The following is a 17,665-nucleotide window of genomic DNA, read 5'->3' as shown; positions in this document are numbered from 1 at the left end:
CATATATGAATTTATTTACCGTAATTGGAATGACCACTTACCCGGACACAATGTGTCACAAAGGAATCGATGTAGTCCTTAGCCTGGTGATTATTATAAAGACAACACCTAGAAGGGAAATACCAACATGCATACATATCAATATAAATGTTACCTGTCTACATAGCACACAATTCAAGAAGAAACATGAAGGCAGCAACAGTAACTAACTTATTCATGAATAAGCACAAGTAAGTACAAAGTGTGCTTGTTCTTCATATGAAATATTTTTCATCATATATGTAAACACATGCAAGTCAATTCAAGATCCACTTACTTTGGAGAAAGTACTGGAGGACTGACAAAAGACCTTAAAGCATCTTTTACCATGTCTTGCATGAGGTGAGTACCAAACACCTTCTTGTTATCTACCAGAAATGTTGTCTGAAAGTAAAAATGTGTTTTTAGAAACATTCTTTAAGTTAAAAGTAATGCTTCAGAAATTACTAATAGGAAGCTGTTACAGTACCTAAATTGTATCAAAAACTTGCAAGATTGCTTTAAAAATTAAAGTAATTCATCTAAGCACAAGGTGATGGCCTCAGAAATAAAGGCATAATGAGATCAGTCATTTATGTGTTATTTCTATAATACAAATATAGCTCTGTAAGTTGCATAAGAAAACTGATCTTTTCTTGGACTTCAAAGACAACTGATCAGACAGATGTTTCTTTCTGAAGATTAACTGAAAATAGGCTATGCAGTTTCCCTGGAGGCAGAAAAGGCAAATCTGAAAAGAAATAGGCCTATTGCAGATTTTTCTCTATTCTATAGATACTACTGCTTCCATCGACTATGTTTGCTGCTCATTCCACTCTCCTTCATGAGTGTGCACTGTCCCTTTCTTACATGGTTTACCAGCAGCTGAAGAAAAAGCTCTGCTGCCAGGCACCCACAGGGACTGCACAAAGACATGTAGTAGAAAGTCAGAACACACACACACTATGAAAACATTTTACTTGCCAATAGTTAGTTCCCATCAGATGTATTCATGGCTTAATCAGGATCAAAGGGGATCTGATGTTCAGGGACACCCTATTTGAATCAAAATCTCTTATAAGGAAGTATATTTTATTCTGAGTTAAGGAGTATGTAATATACTCTCAAGGCAAGTGAAACAGTGAGAAAAAAAAATCTAAGCCAGTTGCGCCCTAACCATCAGTTACTGTTGTAGCAACATAGGCAGTCTGTATATGAAATTCAGTCACAACAGAGAGACTGAAAACAAACACCAGCCCCAGACTAAGGCCGTCTGTACAGGACAGTATAAAAATGCCTGTACATTTTTAAGGCAGAGAAAAAAAGTTCAATAGCGTGCTCTAATTAGCATGTACTAACATGTTCTAAATGTTATTTTAATGTGTTTAAAAAAATGACATCAATCAAACTCCATTTATCTGGTACTTAAAGAAAATGTTTACAACTGGTATATTATTAAGTGATATGTAAATAATTTGAATATTTAAAATAAGAAGATGGATCTGCATTTGTTACGAAATCTTAAGTACTTTACCCAACAACATAGATTAGTACTTGCCTGTAACAGAGATCTTGAAAGAACACATGGTGATTGCTCACTGAATTCACAAAAAAAATCCTAGTTATATTTAGGAAAAAAAAGACAAGTCAGTTAGTTTAATATCCAACTTTTTATCTATCTATATATAGATAGATAGAGAGAGCTGCATTTTAGGTACACATTGCACACACACAAACATGATTATGTAAATACATCTATATAAATATACACACACACACACACAGACATGCACATAGCGTAGCTTACACAAACTGTAAGAAAGCAAGCATGAATAATTTGAACAAAACAGAAGATATAAGCTAAAATCTGTTTCTTCTCTAATTATTCATTATTGAACAGAACAAAAGGTTTTGACTTTTCTTTTTCAAATGCAACAATTAAATGGTTAACATTACAGAAAAAGAAATACTGTGAAACAGCTCAGGTCTCAGCAACATTGAACCAGGTATGTAACAAATCTGCAAAACTTAATTTGCAGCAGTTATTCCATGCAAATACTGTTTGAATTAATACAACAGATTATAGGAAGACAAAGCATTTTTGCTTGGTCTATGAACTGCACCTGACATAACTGTTGCTCTTTTGTCAGTCAGCAAATTGTGTTAGAAAGTATCTGAAGCCTTTAAATCACTTATAATAAATGCAGGCAGTAACCGAGGGCAGCATCTCTATTCAGGGAAGAACATAAGCAGATGCTTAGCTTTATGTCTATCAAAGGAATTACATGCTTAAATTCAAAGGTATGAAGAATTTTCTTGTGTTACAGGCACATATGTGTCTGTAATAAGGAATACAATAAGGAATGGTGTTCTGCTATTGCAGATACAGCTCTTCAGCCAAAGAAATAAGAACCAGACAGAAATTAATGTGCTTATGTTCTGTCTCTGCTATGCATTATTATTTAACAGGTAATGGGAAAATGGGAAGTTTGAGTGAAAAGGTCTTGAAAAAAAAAGAGACAACCAATGAAGTATCATGAAAGAAAGTAGGTACTGAAATGGTACACAGCAATAGAAAATACTGAAAGATTTATTGATACAGCACAGTTTTGCCTGCCATGAGCAACAACACAGTATATATGGAATGCTTTTTTTCCATAAGTCAGATTGTAAGATCTTATGTTTGGCTATAAATACAAAATATTAATGCTTACCAGTATACAGTGCAAATTAGTCAAGTTGACCACTTCACATACAGTTTTTATTCGGTCTATTAGTTTGGAAAAATAATTGACCATTTCTTCCCTTTTAATTATTTTTGCATATCGAGGGAAAGTTGGAGGCAGCAATCTCTGATTAACCAGGGGTTCAAAGCCCATCATAATAGGATGATCTAAGAAAGGGGGAGAGAGAAAGCAAAAAGCTGCATATAAACTGTGTTTTTAGAACTCGCTTTGAAGTATAATACTAATGTTTCCACTAGCAAAAATGAACTTTTTAACTGACGGTTAATTTCTGTTGACACAAACTCCCCAGCTGAGAATGATTACTATTAAAGAAAAAGAAACTCAGCACCTTAGCAATTACCTGCACAGAAAGCGAGGTCGTGTTTCTTATGTTGAAATAGCATATGCACTAATTTGGAGTGCACTACACTTTATCAAAAGCTCACATGGTCTCCGGTTTTGAAGTGATAATATTACTTTCAAAAGAACCAACTTTTAGAGAAATAAAATTGAGATAAAAATGCAGATCTATAACAGCTTGTATGACAAGTATTATTATTCCAAGATAAGCAGTGATTTTTTTAAAATACACTTAAATATTGGAGTTTATTAAGGCAACATATTTAAGAAATGAATAAAATAATAAAATCTGACATTTACCTCCTTTAGTGGTATCATTCTGTGCCTGGATACCATGATGTAATGAATTGTGGATGGCAGAAAGCAAGTCAGCTGCCTGAGTCATCAGTTTCTGAGCTTCTGCAACTGCACTTGTCTGAAAGGCAGAGAGCAGTTACCTGCACTTCCAGTGAACGTAAAAAAAAGTTTCAGACCTCCATAAGAGCTAACAAAAGCTGAATAAGATCCTCAACTCCGCATAGTATTCCCCTATTATATCCACAGTTCTATTACAAGAATAAGCGGCTACACAGACCTAAATCAATTCAAAGTAGACTGTGAAGTTAGTAACTTATCCAGTAATCAGACTTTAAGATGACCTGGTTTTGTACATATCATTAACTCATAGCAATTAATACAGAGAATTTGCTTGCAGATCAGAGAAATCACTTCCATATCAATTTTATTTCTATTCTACAAATGATTAGAACATAATTCTTCTCAACTACTCAATCCCTTTTTCTTGAACATTGATGTCTATCAATTACATTTGGACCTAACAATTTAATAAAGGTCTTTTAAACTGCCCTGTAGGCAGCGAGATATAAATTCAATACCCACATTGATGGAAAAGCTAATGATTCTCTAGAGTTGGACACAATACAGCCCGATGTCATGTACCTGCTAAAGAGACAGGACTTGAGAAAGAAAAGTTTTTCTTGTGAGTGTGAAAAGAGTGATCCCAAACCTGTAGATGTTTTCTTTATGTGTTCTAGAAGCGACATTGTCTCTCCGTACAAGGGCATACTAACATCAGTTACCGCCCATTCACGTGTTTTTATAAAAACTGAACAGAAACTGACAAAAGCTACTATAAGACCTTCCCCAACCCTGCAAATGCAGCAATATCATCTCAGGTTTACAGAATTTACAGAATAATTTTTCTACTTTAGAGAAAGAATTATAATAAAAACACATTAAAAGAACACATAAATAAATGTACCTCTTTTTTGGTAAATGCTATTAGAACTGTCAGTAGCACCCGGGTAAACTTTACTCTGCTGAACACAGCTAAACATTGTTGATGCTGTAATTAAAAATATGCTTCAAATTACTAAGCAATACACTCATTTAAAATTAAATCCTGAAACTTATTAAAATATCTTTCATAAACCTATAACATTATGCTCCCAAGTCTTAAAAACAGGTTATCTACTTTCCTGAAGAAGAGTTACAGAATTTATGTAAGAAATCTGTGCTGCTGCCAGAAAAGCACTAACAAAAAATACAAAAATACTTTCAGTAATGTACAGCCACTGGCTATATAGCTAACTCGTACGCAAACGCAATTCAAACTTCAGCTTAGGTGAACAGTCACAAACTATTAAAAGAAACTGACTTTTTTTTTCTCCTTTTTTTTTTTCTTCCTCATGAAAATCCACATTACAAATAATTTCTGAACAAATTCGGTTATTGGGAAAGAAAACCCATACCCTTCTCTATGAACGACATCAAATACATTTATCATCACTCTTTTTGGAAGGAGCTACACTGCTACCATCTTCTCTTCCTAGTTTTTCCCTTGACAGGGAAGCTGTCAGCAGCAGTAAACTCTGTTGGAAGGAACTGAGGGAAGCAGGTAGAGGATTTGTAATCTACTTTGCTAATTATCTTTTATCAAGAGATGGATAAATAAATGGCAGCATTGCAGCAGCATTCACTACTCTCCCAACAGTATCAATCCAGAAGCTTTTCAGAGCTTAAAATCCAACCTACTAGGTTGGGCTATGCTCAGGGCCATGTTTAGAGAAGCTCAGATATGCGAGCAGCAGCAACACTGGTGACACACACTGCCCACACGTTGAACTCCTGATTTAAGTTAACAATATACTAATTTGTGAAATCAGGAAGAAAGAAGTAACTAATTCATTACTTCAAGTTCAACTTCGGGATCTCTCTCTTCTCCTTGTCGAATTCGAGTGCTCTGAAAGGTAAAGGAATTGAAATAATTCATTGAAAATTGCAAAGGGAAGCTACTGAGAAAAACACCTTTATACTCTCTAGAACATCCATCTGTTAAATAGTCCTAAAAAGAATTCTCAAGTTCGAAATTTCATAATATATAATCTACGTTTTTAAGTCATCTGAGACACTCTTACAGTAATTATACCGATCTCAGTCTACTTTGCAAATAGTCAATTTCCACTTTTTATGGAAATTTTAAGAACATTTTATACTGTAGACTTTGGCAAAGGAAGATTGAATTCTTCAATGTCACACAGTATACGTACATAAGAGCCAGAAGAAAATCAACGCCCACAATCAACATTTACAGACGGACTTCATAATCCATCTCCCTCTCCCAAACCTACATTAAGCACCCCGTAAGTATAATCAGCAAGGCAAACATAAGAGAAATACCTTCACTCGTCTTTGCATGTCATCTTCTACATCTTTTAGCATACCTGGAAAAGTGACAATACAGCTAAAAGCTGCGAAGCATTCCTAGGTACACCTAGACCACTTAAAGCAAGAAAACTGTATGGGGAAGGCAAGTTTTGAAGTGCTTTAGACACATATTAGCCAAATACTAGGGAAAAAAAAAACATGCGGGATGACAGGGATGTCTTGCAACAACAGATAAATCAGAGTATATCCAAAGTTAAAGTGTTCTACAAATCTTCTAATATTAACTAATGGGAAGTTCAAGTCTATATAATACTTCATAGAAAAGACTAACGTAAATATCTATGTATACACTAATAACGTATGTTATTAAGGCTTTAGAACTACTTTTTCCTCAAAAGTACTCCATGTAGATCACAATAAATAGCGAAGTAGAGAAGCAGAATTCAAGAAGAACACTTTGCTGTGATTTGTATCTATCTCAGTCCTGGATGATCCCATGCTTAGCCACTTGGCTGACATATATTAAAGCATCTTTCCTGTTTTTCAGGCATTTAACAAACAAATAGCTGAAACTTTTCTTCAAGAAAAAAAATAATAAGGTTGGCCTCTCTTTTTACCAGGCCACCAGTTTTCACAAAACTAGAAAAACAAACAAACAAACAAACAAAAAACAACCGAGATTCCTGCTGATTCATTATATTCAGTTGAAAGTAACCAACTTACTCAAGAGAAACTGAGACTAATGGAGAGATACACAGAAAGCAGAAGCTGTACCTGTAACTCTAAGATCTGTCACACTGTTGGCCATTTTAAATCCGTAAGTCATTGACTGAAAATCTTCCTAAAAAAAACAACAACACAGAAGTATGAAGCAGTGAAATATAAATAAAAACAACAAGAAACTTAAAACTGTTACTAAGTATAAAATTTAAGTTTGTTTTTTTTTTTTCTAAGCAATGGAATACACACTTGGTTAGGGTGCTTTTCCTGTTTTCCTGCTCAAATCCAGCTTGGGAAAACCATTTTCTGCATAAATCCTTAATACAAGTATGCCTTCATAATTCTTATCAATTGTCATCCTGTCAAAACATTTCAAGAACGATGGACGTACAGCACTATTCAACCAATTTTAGATCTATTCAATAAGAAGTACTTGTCCAAGTTCAGAAAACACCAAGGTTTTCTCCAGTACAAGGACACAGAAAACCAGGTTCTCATTCCACTGATATATATACATTTCAAATAGACATGGTTATCTAAAGTAGAAAAATCAAAAACTAAACAGAATGAAAACCACAAGTAAATGTGATTTCAAATGGTTAGCCACAAAATTTGCATTATTTCCTGAATAAAATATTTATGCGCCTTAATATTCAAGCAAAATATAGGAAACATCTCCACTGAAGAAAAATGCATTTTAAAAAGATCAGGTCCAACACATTCAAGAGGATGAAGTGCTGCTCCTGTGGTACCTACCAATCAAATAGGAATACATTTATCTAAAATGCTCTTTCATTTGTGTTAAGGAGCCTACATGCAGTGTAGCACACTTACCCGTTAAGATGTACTGAAACATACCTCCTCAAAAACAGCTGCTTTGTTAACTTTTTCTCTGGCAATATCACAGATTTTTAGGATTCCCAGAGCAAAAGCCTTCATAGCAGGATCTTCTATGAAGTCCGGATTATGAATGTAAAGGCAAGTGAATACTGTCTGTGCCAATGAATGTCCCTCTAACCATGTTATCTAGGGAAAATAAAAAAAAAATAAAATAAAATGTTTTATTCATGACAGCCAAGTCCTCATTTTCATATCCCCATTCTTTTTGCATCTCACTGTGCTTCAGCAAGTAAGAAAGTCCATATCCTCTTAACTTTCAATCTAGCAAAACGGGTTGAAGAAGGACTCTTAACCTACTCATTTGCTGCCTATGAAAGGCAGTAAGTTAATTAACCAGAAGCACTATCAAATTCCTGCGTGGGAGCTCTGCTCTCTAACTGTAGCTTACGCATGACATAAAGTTGAGAGACCATCAGACTTTTTACTCAAAAAAATTTTGATACAAATACAGAACAAAGAGTAGCTATGGAACAATTCAGCAATATTCTACATGTTCTCTACAACTCATAGCTTCTTTTCACAAACCAATTTCTCTACTTTCATGGTTTAAACTAAAGGGAAAAAGCTTCAGTAATTTAAAATATTACTTCTATCATGAAATACAATAGGATCAGATTTCTAACACTACCACAGTTCCTTAAAAGTTCAGCAGTTCACCAGTATTTCAAGGGGGTAGGAAAAAAGGAATAATGTTACACCGTATCAAATATACAGTGACCTTTCTATGGTTTGTTGTGAATAAACTAAATAAATTTGAACTGTTGTTTAAAAAAAATGAAGTAGTTTTATTGACATAATTTTAAAGAGTATCTTAAAATATTTTGTATTACCTACTGAGCAAATGAAAAGATACATATAGGAAGAATAGTCACAATCATCATATGTAAAAATATGTAGAAATGTGTGATAATTTACATAATTCCTTTCTAAATTGAACTAGATATTTTCTTTCCATTCCTCAAAACGCCAATGAAAGCTCGAAGTCAACGCTGGCTGTACAAAGATGAGCAACGGGCTGCTGTACGCTACTGAGTATCACTCAACACAGACAAACCCTGACATACAGCAGGCAGATATACACATGAAAAAAAGCTACAATTATAGAAACTTTTAGTATTATTTAAAATATTACCAGTTCTCTTCCATAATGATTTCTTGGAATTAAAAAAAAAACAACACGCAAACAAACAAAAACAAAAAATCAAAGTTATGGCCTGTTATATGCCAGTGCAAATGTATCAATGGAAATCAAAACACAAAGTACATATTTTCTGCTTAGTGGATCCATTTCCTCAAGTTCTATTTCTTTTCTTCTTTTTTAAATCTGGATTAGGGGATTACATTTTGAAAGCAAGAACATTTAACACTAAGAGTGGAGAAATCCTCACCAAACAACAGAAGCATGTATCCATTATTCCTATCAGCTCAGGCGATGTGAGATCCTTTATTTTAATGGTGCCATCCTTAGAAAACAAAGAAAGAAACAGATTTTATGAATCTGGAAGACCACAGACAAAACACAACTTATTATTGGTACAGCCAAAAAAGAAATTACAATTTGGTTAAGATTTCAGAACACTGGCATATGATAAGCTTTATTGATCAGCTTTATAATGCCTCAAAAATTCTGGAAAAGTTTACTTTATCATCATGTTGAACATTGACCAACAGACAGCTTTTCAAAGAACAATCTAAAATAAAAATTCTGATTTTTGAGTCGCCAATAAAAGTTTAAAACCAAGTAACTGGCAACACTCAAAATCACAAAATAGCATGTGTAGCCATAGTAACAACTGAACAAGGAATAATATGTATGACCTATGAAGGCTGCTTTTTATACTGCAGATACTTGTACATAGTTTTACTGCTTTGAGGGTCAGGAACAGAAGCAGCAACCCTATTTCTTTGATTTTATTTATTCAGTGTGTGCACATCTGAATCAAGAATTAGATGGCTGTTATTTTACTGGGGTTTCTCTTTCAGTCTGTTCAAAGTATTATGGCAATTTTTTATTTTCCCTCTCTGAGTCCATTACTTTTTCCAAAGTAATAGACAGTCTTTCAGCCTAGCTTCAATTAGTTTTGACCATTCAGAAGTTAATTGCCACTGTGAATGTTGTCAAATTTGCTATCTTCTTTTCAGTGCTAATGATGCTAATGAACTGATAGTCACAAAGCATTAATTTACAGCTTTTGTAGAGAAGCTGGTTTCTTTTCATCTGGAAGATGGACTAACCAGTATATCTTCATTTAAAAGACATGTTTTAGGGATGCAAGGGATGACTTGCCGAAGTGCTTCTGAAATGTATTTGAGTTATTAATACCTAACAGTTTTACAGCACTTTTCACTTAAAGAGTTACTATCATTGTGGTAATGCAAATTGCAAAAAAGGCAAGCACCACAAGCTACTTATCCAAAAGAAAAAAAAAATAAATCAATTTATGTAGAGTGAAAAACATACATGAAGTTGAATTATGCTTAACTACAATTTGATTAAGTTATACCATACTTTCACAGCCAGTGAAAAGGCATAAACAGAAAACTCCCACAAACCTTAATAGCTTGCTCAAAGTTAAGAACCTTTCTGTTAACTTGGTTTCCAATCATACCAGCATCCATCTTGGGATCCATCATTTCAATGGCAGACATGGCTTCAAAAAGACCAAAACTAAGGAGACAAAAATGATCCAAATTTAACTACCTTGTACAAAATGGTCTTTACAAACCAGTGTAAAAGAACATATCGTGACAACCTTAAGTACATTGCGTTCTGACTGATGACAATAAAGTATGAGAGGAACTGCAGGCATGGGAGGGATCAGGGGAAAAGTGTGAAGAAGTAGGAGCAGTGGAGAGGAGCTGGTACGGACTGACTGCAGCACTCATTCCTCATCCCTCTGTACCACTTCTGGGTAGGGAAGGAGAGTTAGAGCAGTTGGGAATGAAGGAGTGAAGCTGAGCCTGGCAAAGAGGGGAGGAAAGTCGTTGGTTTAATACTTAACTTTTTATTTCTACCTGAATGAGTAAATACATTTTAATTGGCAGTAAATTAATTTTCACTGAGAGAATGGTTGGGCACTGAAACAAGCTCCCAATGGCAGTGGTTACAGCACCAAGCCCATCAGAGTTCAAGAAGTGTTTGGATACCACTCAGACACATGGTCTGATTTTTGGGTGGTCCTCTGTGGAGCCAGGAGTTGGATTCAATGATCCCTGTGGGTCCCTTTCAACTCAGTGTATTTGATTCTATTATCAATCTTGAGAGAGCATGGTTTTCAGGAATTTAAGGATTGTTCGAGAAGTATGTAAGAGATGCTTAGCAGAAAACACTTAGTCTTTATTTTAAGCCATTTTAAGAGCACTACTTAGGCAAACATCACACTACTAAATACATATTTCTATACACCCCATACAGACATACCACCTTTTTAAAAATCACGTAAAATTATAAAATGATGTGAAAGATGTTCTTTATTATGTTACATCCAAAACCTTAAGTAAGACACATCATAGAATGGTTTGGGTTAGAAGATCACCTAAAAGAAGATCACCTTAAAGATCACCTAATTCCAATCCTTCTGCCATGTGCAGGGACAGCTTCCATTAGATTTGACTGCTCAAAGCCCCATCCAACCTGGCCTTGAACACTTCCAGGGATGGGGCACTCAGAGCTTCTCCATTCCAGTGCCTCACCTTCCTCATTGTGAAGAACTTCTTCCTATTATCTAATCTAAATCTACTCTGTTTTAGTACCCTTTCTCCAGATTGCTCATGTAAAAAGTCTCTCTCCATCTTTTTTATAAACCCCTTTGGTCTCCCCAGAGCCTTCTTTTCTCCAGACTGAACATCCCCAGCTCTCTCAGCCTTTCATCGTAGGAGAGATACTCCAGCCCTCTGATCATCTTTGTAGCCCTCCTCTGGGCCTGCTCAAACAGGTTCACGTCTTTCTTGGACACAGCACTCCAACTGAGACCTTACAAGGGAGAGCAGAGGGGGACAATCAGCTCCCTCCACCTGCTGGCCACACCTCTTTTGATACAGCCCAGGATGCAGTTGGCTTTTTGGGCTGCAAGCGCACACTGCTGGCTCGCGTTGAGCTTTTTGACCACCAGAATCCCCAAATCTTTCTCCACAGGGTTGCTCTCACAGTGCTGTTCTTCTCTCAGTCTGTGCTCAGGTCCAGGATTGCCCTGACCCAGCTGCAGCACCTTGCACGTGGACTTGTGGAACGTCATTAGGTTCACGTGGGCCCAGTTCTCAAGCTTGATTATGTATATATCCCCCACAAATTAATGGCGTTACACGTTATAAACAACAATATACATTGAATATACTAGCTTTGTTTCAAATGGGCATTATAAGAAAACTGATCGCAAAAATTAACCAAACAGAAGAACTCCAGCATGAGACCTCAGTGCCAGGGAAGCTCATGGAGCAGATTATCTTGAGAGTCATCACGCGGCACTTGCAGGGCAAGCAGGCGATCAGGCCCAGTCAGCATGGGTTTATGAAAAGCAGATCCTGCTTGACAGACCTGGTCTCCTTCTCTGACAGAGTGATGCACTGGGTAGATGAGGGAAAGGCTGTGGATGTGGTCTACCTTGACTTCAGCAAGGCTTTTGACACTGTTTCCCACAGCATTCTCCTCAAGAAACTGGCTGGATAGTCGGGCCCAAAGAGTCGTGGTGAATGGAGTCAAATCCAGTTGGAGGTCGGTCACTAGTGGTGTTCCCCAGGGTTCGGTGCTGGGCCCGGGCCTCTTTAATATCTTCATCGATGATCTGGATGAGGGCATTGAGTGCACCCTCAGTAAGTTGGCAGATGACACCAAGTTAGGTGCGTGTGTCGATCTGCTCGAGGGCAGGAAGGCTCTGCAGGAGGATCTGGACAGGCTGCACCGATGGGCTGAGGTCAGCTGCACGAAGTTCAACAAGGCCGAGTGCCGGGTCCTGCACCTGGGGCGCAATAACCCCAAGCGGAGCTACAGGCTGGGAGAGGAGTGGTTGGAGAGCTGCCAGGCAGAGAAGGACCTGGGAGTAGTGGTTGATAGTCGGCTGAATATGAGCCAGCAGTGTGCTCAGGTGGCCAAGAAGGCCAACGGCATCCTGGCTTGCATAAGAAGCAGTGTGGCCAGCAGGGCTAGGGAAGTGATCGTCCCCCTGTACTCGGCTCTGGTGAGGCCGCACCTCGAGCACTGTGTTCAGTTTTGGGCCCCTCGCTACAAGAAGGACATGGAGGTGCTCGAGCGAGTCCAGAGAAGGGCGACGAAGCTGGTGAGGGGCCTGGAGAACAAGTCCTATGAGGAGCGGCTGAGGGAGCTGGGCTTGTTCAGCCTGGGGAAAAGGAGGCTCGGGGGCGACCTTATTGCTCTCTACAGGTCCCTTAAAGGAGGCTGTAGCGAGGTGGGGGTTGGTCTGTTCTCCCACGTGCCTGGTGACAGGACGAGGAGGAACGGGCTAAAGTTGAGCCAGGGGAGATTTAGGTTGGATGTTAGGAAGAACTTCTTTCCCGAAAGGGTTGTTAGGCATTGGAACGGGCTGCCCAGGGAAGTGGTGGAGTCGCCATCCCTGGAGGTCTTTAAAAGACGTTTAGATGTAGAGCTCAGGGATATGGTTTAGTGGAGGACTGTTAGTGTTAGGTCAGAGGTTGGACTCGATGATCCTGAGGTCTCTTCCAACCTAGAAATTCTATGATTCTGTGATATGTGACAATGTATCTTTTGTAGTCAGGAAGTTCGTAAAAGCTTCATAGGATACACTCAATGAAAGACTGGCCTACAAAGACAGGATATAGTGCCTCACCTTTTGTACACTGATACTCAGTGGATTTGCTGAACAAGCCTTTCTTAAATGAAAAAAGATTACTGCATGGTAGATGTTCTAATTCTGAGAGTCAGTTATGTATAAAATTATACTATGAAAATGTGCTTTGACTCTACTGAGTAACTTTGTGACATCCTTGAACACAATTTTAAGCATTTAAATAGCTTATTTCTGTCTTCTGAGCTATTAGTGAGCTATTAGTCTTAAGTGGGCAGTTCTTCCCTTCTGCAAATGAACAGACTTACGCAGTTAAATGATTTACATTTTCTTGAAAATGTTTTAATCTTAATTCATTCTTTAAAAAAAAAATAAAAAATAATAAGATCTTAGTACATGCTTTTTGTTGAAGTATATTTTTTCCTTAGACTGTAGAGTTCTCAGTTTCCACCTTGGCATCATGTTTTAGACTTACTCTAAAACACATCTATCTAAAACTTGCTAATAACAACTGAGGTAATTGAATTTTAAAACTTGAAACCTTTCCGGTCTTTTTGTGTAAAAGCACGTCCATATAAAATAGGTTAGTAGGTTCACCACTTTCAACATCACTGATGATCTTGAACAAGTTCCATAAACTTCTAATATTCACACTAAATCTATTAACAGGAAAAGTAATGCTATACTGGCACTATGAGAAATGTTTGGCCTTCATATAGATGCATCATATACATGCTAATGAGGATGAATGGCTATTATGAATATTTCAATTATTTTAGTTAAATAAAAATTAAAAGAAACTTAGTTCATACTGCATGACTTACTCATTAGGAAGTATTAATACATTTGCACTAATTCTATTTCAAAAAACAAAACTATCCCAAAGGCATACTTACAGCTTGTCATGAAGCAGTTCTCCTAACTTGAGTTCTACAAAGGAACAGAACATGATAAATGATTATAATCATCTTTCTAACAGAACTTCCAACAAACTTCCAGGATAGTTGTATTACTTAAAAACGGTATTACACTAAATGGGAAAGGCGTGGGAAGCAGACCAGGCATTTCTACCCTACTTTATTTGCTTTTACTTAAAAAGCACTTTTAAAACTGAAAGGCTAGAAAAACAGCTCTTCATATTTCCTAAGCCTTCTCTGCTATTCTAGCACTTGAAGGGGTTTAAACTTACCCAACAGTAGCATTTGAATAGCCTGAAACATGGGACAGCAGTTTTCCATGCTCCTTTATGCAGATGTTCAATATTTCCAGAGAAGGCGTTTACTGAAATGCTTGCTTTTTCATATTATTTTTAACAAATACATCTGAAGATGTATTTGATGAGCAAAAAAAGTATAGATCACTAATAAAAGGGAATTATTTCAAAGTATAAGGAAATTGTGTCTATTGCCTGTGTGTGGTACGGTAAGTTTTACACTTTTTCCTTAGTGTCATCATAAAATCAATTAAAAAAAAGTTGCTGTCATTGTACACTAATAGCTAATAACCATAAAGACACTATTTAAGTGACACTACTTAATTTATTAATAGCTAATAACCATAAAGACACTATTTAAATGAAACCAATTGTTTCCCTGTTGAGTGGGATGTACTGCGTCTCCTCTGAATGTCACCCTTATTTCGAAGATGAAAAATGAAGCACTGACCAATTAAATGAAAAAAAAAAACAACAGATCCTGCACATTCAAAAACGTACAGAAAAAAAGTGTTGATTCTGCATAGATGTGAACTTTCCATTTAGCACAAGACAGGAAGAACTCTTTGCAAAGAAAAAAAAAATCAGACGCAAAAACGCGTGTGACAACAATAGAAAAAAACGTAACTAGGGAAGATATTTATGTAATCTGCAAGAAGCTAGGCACGGTTCTTCTGATATATCTATCCTTGCAGTAAATGAAACACAGGGAACCATAGCATCAGTGTGGTCCACTCATCTGGATCTTGAACACAGGCCAAACTACTTAACCATGGGACTATCCTCAGCACTCCACGGGTTCCTGTTTTTCTCAGAACATGAGTAGTAAAACTCACCTCTACAGGCTTCTTCGAATTCCTGGGTTATATCTACCCAGCTTGTGTTGCTCTCTTCCATCTTGTCAGGCATACCGAGTTCCCATCCCGAATCATCATCTTCGACTGACGCCTTCATAACCATGGTGCCGGACCTGCAAACCCGCATCACACACGGGACACGTTACGCACGAATTACAGAAAGCGCTTCAACAGAGCATTATTTTTCCCTGCAATACCAGCGGACACGGGAAAAGAGACTAACCTGGCTTCACTTAAACAGCTACCGCATAAAAGATTGACAAAAAACTAGCCGTAAAGCTCTTCTTTAAAGGATGTAGCTCACGGGCTACGACGGAAAACCCCGCCGGCGGCCCGCTCCCTCCCGACTCGGCCTCCCCACCGGAGGCCTCCGCGGGGCCGGGACCGTTGGGGCCGGAGCCGTTGGGGGCGGCCGTTGGGAGCGGTTGCCCGCTGCCGGGCGCCTCAACGGCCGCGCTGGGCCCGGGGGACGCCCGGGGGACGCTCGCCCGGGACCGCCGGTGCCGCGCCTCGCCCGGTGCCGCCCCCCTGCCCCCAGACGCCCGCCCCGAGCCCCCCGCGGCCCCCGGCCCTCACCCGCCGCACGCAGCGAGCGCCCCTCGGTCTCGGTCGCCGCCGCCGCCGCCGCCGCCGGACGCCAACGGGAGTCGGCCCGCTTGCGCATGCGCCGTTGCGCCTCCGCGCACTGACTTCTGCGCATGCGCGCGGCGCCGCTACAGGCTGGTGGGCGGGAGGGGGTCGGTGGCGGCCCGAGGGGAGGGGAGGGGAGGGGAGGGGGAAGGGGAAGGGGAAGGGGAAGGGGAGGGGGAAGGGGCTGCGCTGTGGGCACACGTCCTGGAGAAATGCTCGGGTCTGTGTAACGCTTATCTCGTGCTGATGCGAAGGGTATGATTGTGAGCAGCAGGCCGTTGCTGCTGAGCCCGACAGTGGCTGAGCGTCCGTGAATGCAAGCTGGCCATACCTCCCTGTCTGTAACAGACGCAATGCCAGCAGCGCTAGCGCTCTGCTCTGCAGACAGGGGAGGATTCTGCACTTCAGGGGAAATTCTGTTTCGTTTCAGGCAAAACAACTCAAATTATTGTTACAGATTGTTTCATAGATACAAAATTAAATAAAAAACCTTCAGTCCTTCACTCATTTCTGAAAAGATCGTACGTTGGCAGCTTGTTCGCGATGCTTCCGTTATCCAGCACCTGTGTATGTTTGTGTGCAGGCGGAACTCCAGGAGCTGTGACCTGGCTCCTGCGATGATCGCGTTCCAGTTCTCAGCAGGCCGGTGGGTGCGTCGTAACTGGCCGTAAGCACTTCTCATGGGAAAAATACCAGGAGTCAAAGATGAGCAGGTTGGTTGCGTTTGTGTGAAGTGACCGTAGCAGTTTAAAAAGCGAGTATGTGTTCCCTGCAGTCATCAGTAATCTGAGGTGTTTTGTTTCGAGAACATCAAAGCCCTTTAACTTTATAGGATACAACAAAGCTCACTGATAGGGCAGAGTGAAGGAGTGAGCTAACTTTGATATGTGTGATACTCACACGGGGGCAAACAAAAGAATAAAATCTCTTTTTACTTATTTTTAGGTTCCACACATGCACCTTTTCTTTGGGGGAAAAGTGTATTACAAAAGTCAGTAGTATTTAAAAGTCCTTGGTGCTTAATGGAAAAATAGCCTTTTTTCTCTTAGACAAGCACATCTGTTTGGATGTGCTAATAAAGGGGTGGGGTGGAAAGCAACCTGCTTGTAGTTATCAGGGCCTGCGTCCAGGACTTGTCATGTGTTTCCTTCTTGGTGGACTGGGAGTAGCTTAAATGTAAAGATTATGAGGAACTCAGTTCAATTTTAATTAAGAAGTACCTTTGTTCCTGTAATATAGTAAGAACATGTCATCATATACTTGATTTAAATAGGCTGGTTTGTTCAAGAAAACTTCAGCTAACCTTGTACTGATTTAGGGTATAGTCAGTTGACTGCCTGCTCTTTTTGTCTTTCCAGAACAATTTTATATTAATGTTGATGGTACTGATGTATTTTGTATGTGTGTGTAATACAGAGTCTATTTTTACACTGTAGGAACTTGTATTAAATCATTATGAATTTTTTAAAGATACTTATGAGAAGATAGGAGCAGACTTGTCATATACTGTTCAGCTTAAAGAAAAAAAAATCCTGCAAAAGGAATTTTGATCTGCAGAGAGAGAGGGAAAGAGAAAAAGCACCTGCAGTGTTATAAATCCATCACAGCAAGAAAGGTCACCTGCTGCAAGTTGGTTTCAGTTAGAGTTTTCCCATCTCATTGTTTTTGAAGGTTATTCTTTACCTTTGTCTTGCTCAAAGAACAGTGGTAATTTTCAAGAACTTAATTGTTTATATGCACTTGTCAACAGGAATAATTGGTGCAGGGAGAGAAGGAAAATAGAGATGTGTCGAAGTTTGTAAATATTTTCATAAA

General features: G+C 38.7%; 1 protein-coding gene across 1 annotated transcript in view; it reads right to left on the bottom strand.

The window, feature by feature from the left end:
• Positions 1–15,861, bottom strand: part of NAA35 (N-alpha-acetyltransferase 35, NatC auxiliary subunit) — a 29,821-nt gene extending 13,960 nt beyond the window's left edge. The window contains exons 1-15 of the mRNA XM_032206285.1: positions 15,797–15,861; positions 15,200–15,333; positions 14,047–14,080; positions 9,945–10,059; positions 8,780–8,854; positions 7,350–7,517; positions 6,546–6,612; positions 5,784–5,827; positions 5,296–5,346; positions 4,366–4,449; positions 3,405–3,519; positions 2,733–2,911; positions 1,577–1,636; positions 317–423; positions 42–108 (exon numbers count right to left, since the gene is read on the bottom strand). Of these exons, the coding sequence (XP_032062176.1) occupies positions 42–108; positions 317–423; positions 1,577–1,636; positions 2,733–2,911; positions 3,405–3,519; positions 4,366–4,449; positions 5,296–5,346; positions 5,784–5,827; positions 6,546–6,612; positions 7,350–7,517; positions 8,780–8,854; positions 9,945–10,059; positions 14,047–14,080; positions 15,200–15,323 (1,290 nt within the window). The 5' untranslated portion in view covers positions 15,324–15,333; positions 15,797–15,861. The remainder of the gene's footprint in view (positions 1–41; positions 109–316; positions 424–1,576; positions 1,637–2,732; positions 2,912–3,404; positions 3,520–4,365; positions 4,450–5,295; positions 5,347–5,783; positions 5,828–6,545; positions 6,613–7,349; positions 7,518–8,779; positions 8,855–9,944; positions 10,060–14,046; positions 14,081–15,199; positions 15,334–15,796) is intronic.
• Between the last annotated feature and the right edge of the window lie 1,804 nt (positions 15,862–17,665).

Source organism: Aythya fuligula, chromosome Z (assembly GCF_009819795.1).
Source record: "Aythya fuligula isolate bAytFul2 chromosome Z, bAytFul2.pri, whole genome shotgun sequence".
Classification (NCBI taxonomy): Eukaryota; Metazoa; Chordata; class Aves; order Anseriformes; family Anatidae; genus Aythya; species Aythya fuligula.
Note: the sequence above shows the minus strand (reverse complement) of the source record. Positions and strands in the feature narration are given on the sequence as shown.